Source organism: Vombatus ursinus, unplaced genomic scaffold, assembly GCF_900497805.2.
Source record: "Vombatus ursinus unplaced genomic scaffold, bare-nosed wombat genome assembly UNPS02009205.1, whole genome shotgun sequence".
In the NCBI taxonomy this organism is placed as follows: Eukaryota; Metazoa; Chordata; class Mammalia; order Diprotodontia; family Vombatidae; genus Vombatus; species Vombatus ursinus.
The window spans coordinates 26,856,964-26,864,429 of NW_020948983.1; the positions used below are offsets into that span (position 1 = coordinate 26,856,964).

At 35.5% G+C, this 7,466-nt stretch overlaps 1 protein-coding gene across 1 annotated transcript; it reads left to right on the top strand.

Moving 5' to 3' along the window:
* The first annotated feature begins 880 nt into the window (after window positions 1-880).
* BCL2A1 (BCL2 related protein A1) lies at window positions 881-7,010 on the top strand. Its single transcript, XM_027852061.1, has 2 exons — window positions 881-1,338; window positions 6,181-7,010. Exons 1-2 carry the CDS (start codon window positions 919-921, stop codon window positions 6,277-6,279), a joined length of 519 nt encoding a protein of 172 aa, XP_027707862.1. The 5' UTR covers window positions 881-918; the 3' UTR covers window positions 6,280-7,010.
* Window positions 7,011-7,466: the final 456 nt, after the last annotated feature.

Below are 7,466 nucleotides of genomic sequence, written 5' to 3' on the forward strand. Positions count from 1 at the left end.
TACATTGTGAATGCACCAGTAATAGAAATTCATTTACATGGAATGCTGCAGCATATTTACACAACCCTGTCAAGTGGGTAGAGCAATACTGTTCCCTTTTTAAAGATGATGGACCTGAGGCTTAGGGGGCTAAATGACTTGTCCCAGGTCATGCAGCAGTAGAGATAAGATTCCACTGCCATCTCTCTCTGTAGAATGTGATACCATTAAGTGTCCTATTTCAGTTTAATCATTAATTTCAATTCATGTCTCCCATACCTGTTTATAAGAGTTGCTCCTGAACTTGGCTAATTATAAACTAGAATTGGGGGAACTGGACTAGATAACCTTAAAGATCCCTTCCACAGCACAAAATCTATAATCCTCATTTATTTCTGAATTAATCAAGAGCTGAATGAATGAGAAAAGCAAATGGAGGATTTTGCTTTCGTGGAAGAGATTTTCTCTGACCAAAGGGAATTCTAGAGTATCTTGGCATTGAAGACAAAAGAAGGTATCTTTCCCTTCTCTTTGTGTCACATTTCTAAAACAGCAGCCTTTATTCGAGTGTCAAAATATAAATCTATGATCAGTACTCGTTTTCTGGGCCTGTTTCCAAAAGGAAATGAATATTATCATGTCCTTTGTAGGCATTCCTCTTGCCCCCTCCATGGCTTATAGCTTTTAAAGACTAATCAGTCATTTACAATACAAGGAAGTATGACCTTTCTTTGAACAAGATTTTCTTCTGCATTTTGAACTTTCATTTACAGCCTACACAGGAAAACTATGCATATTTAAAAGCCCTCTGTGATGCAAACAAAAATTCCACCTGCCCCCACATCTTGATGTTTTATATTTCCTGAACAGAGAGCTCTTTCTTCAAATTGTATCAGCAGCTTCAAAGTATTAAAACCCCAAAATTCGCTCTCGTTTGATATGGCTGATTATGAATTCCATTATGTTCACATGTTAGCCCAGGACTACTTGAAGTATGTTCAACAGATGCCACAACTGGGATCGTGTCTAAATAAGACATCTCAAATACTACAAAAAGTTGCTTTCTCTGTTCAAGGAGAAGTTGAAAAGGATATGGAAACATGCTTGAGCACTTTGGATATTGCTTCTGTAGATTCTGCCAGAAGAATTTTCAAAAGCGTTATGGAAAAGGAATTTGAGGATGGCATTATTAACTGGGGACGTATTGTCACCATATTTGCTTTTGGGGGAATTCTCATCAAGAAACTTCTGAGACATAGATCTCCACTGACTATGAGTACTCATGAAGAAGTTTCTTATTTTATTGCTGAGTTCATAATGAACAACATAGCAGAGTGGATAAGACAAAACGGAGGATGGGTATGTTTTACAGAAATATTTCTCAAAACTCTTTATTGGTAAAATAGAAAATGAAGTTTCCTTACTAATAGTTTAATCTATCTAATGATTCTATCTGTTTAGCACAGTCTTTCCTAGATGGCCTATTTTACAAGTCTAGATTTTGATAAAAACTTTCTGGTACAGTTTCATAGAATCATATTATCATGATGCTGGAAGGGGATTGTATCAGCAAACACAGATTATGTTTTATTTGTAATAACATTAAAAGACAAGACTGATGCTTCAGTGACCTAAAAACTGTCAAATGCACCCTAAGAATTAAGTACTTATTACACAGTGCAGGGGATAGGAAGGGCAAAGAGTAAATACCAAGAGATGTTGGAGTAGCTCAGGAATCCAATGAAGAGGGAGGGTACCATACATGCCCGAAGTGAGCAGGCAGAAGCAGATACTTAGATACAGCAGTATCTACTGGTTGGAATTTGAAGATCAATGTAGCCCAATGCAGATGGGCTGGCTTGAAGAGATAAAGCAAGCAGAAAACCAGCAGACCAAATAACCAGAAATCAGTTCAGGAGAAAGGGAGTCTTAGGAAAAAGATGACACGACGTACGTTGCTTGGCTTCCTTTGGGAAGGGTGTATGTATGGTGGAACATGTTGGTCCTTGTATCTTAAAGGTCAAGACCTGCTTAACATATAGGGAACATACTAGAGTGGATATTTTCTTATAGTTGTTCTGACCATGTAGAATACAGACATGTTGGAGGTATCTCAATTAGCAATTATTATTTTAGACACTTCTAATATTAATTTGAAACCGTTATACATCTCTGCAAATCCACAGCTCAGGAATATTTTTTCAGTCAGTTTCCTAATTTTATAAATAATTAAACTCTACTCTCTAGTAATAATCTTTGTTGGCAAAAATGTATGCATTGCCCTGTCTGGTGCACTCTTTTTTTTATGAACTTCTGAGACCTTGGTAAAATTGTGATTCATGTCATTATCTATTAATATTTCTTAAAACACTTAGATGTGCCAGGTACTGTGTTGGCCACTATACTGAATAAAAACTGATATGATTTTCATACCAATAAGTAATCTAAACTAACTACTACATTTTTTCCTTTTTTAAGAGTGCTATTATCTTTTTTTGCTAATTGAGATACCTTCAATTATACTTAAAATTATACCTCACATAACACCTAATTTATCTCCAAAATATCTCTGTAAAGTGGCAAAGGGAAACCATATTTATCCCAAATTATCTCCCAAATCTCATATTTGTTCTATGAAGTTTGAATTCAGTCAAAGGGCCGCCCTTGAGGACCTAGAGGGCCCATGTGGTCTCGGGGCCACAGGTTTCCCACCCTTGAGCCAGACTTTATTAGTTAGTAATCTACTTCTATAATAACTCTTTGGAGCTTTTAGAAAATTAGTCAATCTGATTCTCATGCTCCCTGAAATCATGCATGGGAGAAGCTCTTCATTCTCATACATGGGAGCTGAGTGCAGAAAAAAGGAAAATATACTACTGCTAACCTGGTTGTTTTCCTTCTTCCCTCTCCCATCTGCTCCATGAGTTGGAGAACAGGTCAATTTAAAGTTATACAATACTTCATTGTACTTACTGTAGTGGTTCTAAAAGTTATTCTAGTTTTTGCACTTAATTCTTTTTTTTTTTTTTTTGGTGAGGCAATCGGGGTTCAGTGAGTTGTCCAAGGTCACACAGCTAGTACATGTCAAGTGTTTGGTCTAAGGCAAGATTTGAACTCAGGTCTTCCTGACAGCAGGACTGGTGCTCTATCCACTGCGCCACCTAGCTGCCCCTGGTTAATTCTCACTAAGAGACTACAGCTTAATTTTTTTAGTTCTACAGAGGTTACGCAAGTAACAACATAAATATATTCAAAAGACTACTTAAGATTTGATTGGTAGGAAAAGAGGCATATTGATCAATACTACCCTCTTCATCAAATGGAGTAATTTTTGTTTATTATTCTTTTTTTCTTTTGTTACTTTTGTCTTTTGTTCTCCTCTTCCTTTGTTATTTATTGTTATTTCCCCTTCTATTCCCATTGTCATTTGGAAGGGCTGAAACTAAATGAGATTTTACAGGATTGGGTAGTTGGTATTCTTCTTCAGTTGGACATAAAAAGAAAAGGCATAGAACAATGTTTTCTTGAATGTCAAGGAGATTCTTCTTTAAAAAATCCATACCAGTAGAATGAGTCTCCCCTGTCAGTCTCCCCTTTTTGTTCCACATGACTTTCTTTGAGATGACATATCTATGTTCTTTTCTCAGTGGTTGAATAATAGCAATGACTCCAAAACAGGGTTAGTAAGATTCTACTTTTACTTCTCCTTTTTTTTTTCTTACTTCTCTAAAGCACCCTCCTATCCTGTTTAAGTAAGTACTAAAATGCATAGCACCAGTAGACTTGTTTGCAGAACTGCACTGATACTGAATGAGAGTCCTTTACAAAGCCAAAAACAGACAGGGAAGAGTGTAATCTTCATAGTAAATACTGTATCAAATTCTGGAACAGACAAATGAGCTATTAAAAAAAATCTAAAGAAAAAAATTAACTTTCATGTTTCTCTGTAAGTAATGACCACTGCATACTTTGGTGGCAAACATTTAACTCAGTGGAAACACAGAGCACTGACTATAAAGTTTGTTTTCTTCTGAATATGGACATTATCTAAATGTAAGACCTCAAGTTGAATGGCTTATTTGCTTTGCTCATCAGACCTTTTGTATAAAATAGATTCTGAAAACTTTAAAATTTGAACTTTAAGTTCTGAATTTTAACATACCAAGTTAAAAATGTTTTGTTAAGAAATAATGACAAATGCATATGTTTCTAGAATAGCATAGTCCCAGCATGGAACTGTTAAAAAAAAAAAAAAAAAAAGAATTTTCATACAGACCCATATAAGTGATTTGTGCAAACCTCTTAGCTAGTGAGGCCACAAGAATACTTTTTTTGAGTTCTAGGCCCAGATCTTTTTAAAGTACGTAGGGTTTTATTTACTTGGAGCAGTAGCTACAAGTTTTTATTTCAAACTTTGAATTAGCGAAGTCAATATAGTCAAATTGAGCCAATTACCATTACTCCCAGAGATAATATAAATATACAATATATTTGAGCATTTAAAAAAATCTCTCTTGGAATTAATAATAGAATAGTGGCTCAAGTAACCATTATTTTAGAAGCTAAATTTTTGTGTTTTAAAGAGATGATACAGTAACTTCCCTGAACAAAAGAGACAATTTCATTATCACAATAGTTGACTTTATATATTATCTTTGATTCTCACCAACTACTCCATGAAATTGGTAGTATTTATAGATAACGAAATTGAGGCTCTGAAAGGATAAATGATTCCTCTAGGATCAAATGACTGGTCTTGTAGGTGTTATTCAAATTCTGGTCTCTCCTGACTCCAAACGGTGTCTTGCACATTTAAATGTTTGTTGAATTGAATTGCTCTTTCCATTACTCCACATAGCATGGATCCAGGGTGTACAGGCTATAAATGGGAAAATGGGGAGGTTTTCTTACCTATGTTTAGAATATGGCAGGTCCTTATGACACTTTTCATCTACTTTATAGACAGAGAAAAGGGCTTATTAAAATATAGTAAAAATTGGTTTATCTAGTTTCTTTTTTTTGCCAAATTGAAATCTCTATTGTCATTTTACCAGTAAGAGAAGAAATGATCATAAAAGCAACTTGGGAGATACTATAGGATCCTAAAGTGCTTGTGCATCATCTAAAAAAAAATTCAATTATGTTCATTTTCTTGAATTTTATTTCCTTAAAGTTATTGTTCAGAAATGTACCATTGTACGTGACATAGAAATCTGACATGTACTCTGATGGAAGGTATATCTAAGACACAGAAGGCTTGTGTTCTAGTCCCTGTTCTCCTACTGGCTGACCTTAGGCAAGTCATCAAATCTCTATAAGCTGTAGTTTCCTCAATGTAAAATTAGCATGTTGATTTAAGGTCCTTATAATTAATCAATCAACAAGCATTTGTATAGGTGCTAGGAGTATAGTGAAAATAGTAAGACAATCCCTGCTTTCTAGAACTTAACCTGAGGTCTGTGAAATAATAAAAAAAATACCCAAACTATATTTCAATATAATTAGTTTCTTTGTAATTCTATGTATTTTATTTTATGCCTTTAAATACATTACTCTGAGAAGGGGTCCAGAGTCTTCATTAGATTGCCAGAAAGGTCCAGGACACAAAAAAGATTAAGAACCCCTGGTCAACCAGTCGCTGCGAGTGCATAGGGCATAGAATATTACCCTTTCCAGTATCAATGGTAATGTTGATTTGATTGTTGTTATATGGATAAGACGATAGAGAGGTGGGGAGAGGTGGTGGTAATGAAACAGCTGGGCAGATAGCAAGATATGTAAATAGACTAGGCTCTGGTATCCTGTTTGATGGCTAAATGAGATTAATTACAGCTTGGGTATCTGGGTAGACATGGAGGGTTTGAAGTGAAGATTACCTTATTCCCTCTCCTATCTGGGCAGCTCCATTTCCATTTCCCAATGCTGCACAGAGTAGCTGCATCAGGGTTAGGGGACAGGGTCCCTGGAGGTCCAGATTTGGAGGGCTGCTATTCTTGGTGGAGAGAAGCAGGCAATGGCAAGGCAGACCTCTTGAGTCCATGGACCCAACGTTAAGAATTTCTGCCCTCTAGTATTTGCAAAAGAAATTGGGTCAATTATTTACTATTTATGTATTTATGACAGTTTTAATGCTTTACATCGTCAACTTAGTCCTCACTTATTTTTGAAATGTTTAAAAACAAAGAATTTTTTTTTAAACAGGAAAATGGCTTCGTAAAGAATTTTGAACCTAATATGGTGTGGCCAAACTTCACGGATATTTCAACAAAGATCTGGGGTGTATTTTCCTTTCTGAAGTAATCCTTTTCAACTGAAAAGAATTAGTCTATCTTAAAGCACTGGCTAACACAAGAACTCTAGTCAAGATTTACTTCAAGGCAATTTTGTGGACATGACCAGTTCTTTGCGGAATCTATGACAATTAAAAAAATCAGCATTTTTATTAACAAACTGTGAGTGTATATCTATAAATTCACTTGGAGTCGATGCTTTAAGCTCTGAGTTAGTATCGGAGTATAGCAAAATACAAGTTCTCTCTTATCACTTCAATGATATGTTCCATTGACAGGAACACATCAAGACTCAAACATCATTATCAATAGACATTTACTGATATGTTACTTTTACATACTACTGTACTATACTGTACTATAATCTTCCTTGAAGATAGAGCTGTTCACATTATTTACAAATATTTTCAATGACACTCCAAGGATTACCAAATAAAGTTCAACTGTTCTCTAGAATCCAATACCCTACAGTCTGGTACCACTCTTATCTTTCTAGTCTTAGCTCATACTACTCTTCTCTATGTATTTATTCTAAGATCTAGTCAAACTAGGACACCCTCCCTTCCCCCATCCCCCAGACCTCATATGCTTTTCTGCCTCTTCAGAGGCAGCTAGGTGGCAGAGTGGTATAATGCTGGGCCTTGAAGGTAGGAAGACCTGAGTTCAAATTTGGCATAAGATACTGGCTAAGTGAAGCTGGGCAACTCACTTAACCTCTGTCAGCCTCAGTTTCCTCAACCATAAAATGGAGATAATGACAAATCTATCTCCCAAGGTTGTCAATGAGGATCAAATGAGATATTTGTAAAGCACTTAGCACAATGCTTGACACATAGTAGGTGCTTAATACTTATTTCCTTCTTTCTTTCCTGCCTTCCTTGTTTTTGCTCATGATGTTTTTTTGTTTCCTTTGTTAAACTGCTAGCTATCCCTTAAAAGCCAGTTCAGATGCCAACCCCACCATGAAACATTTCCTAATCTTCCCAGTTATTAACAAATTAAGATCTCGGATCTAACATAACACTTTATGCTTACTTGATATACTCATCAAATATCTAGTACAATGGTCTGATTTAGGTACGGTTAAATACAATTTAAATTGGCATTTAAATGGTTGACACATTGAATTAATTTGATCAGTCACTTATTATTTACTTGACTTACTAGAACACTTCAAAATATTTACTCATTGAATCA

Bases quoted from the DNA above. Each gene is read 5' to 3' on its own strand.
- BCL2A1 (XM_027852061.1), top strand. From the start codon at position 919: ATGGCTGATTATGAATTCCATTATGTTCACATGTTAGCCCAGGACTAC. The intron at 1,339-6,180 runs GTATGTTTTACA...TTTTTTAAACAG, and splicing joins TAAGACAAAACGGAGGATGG to GAAAATGGCTTCGTAAAGAA.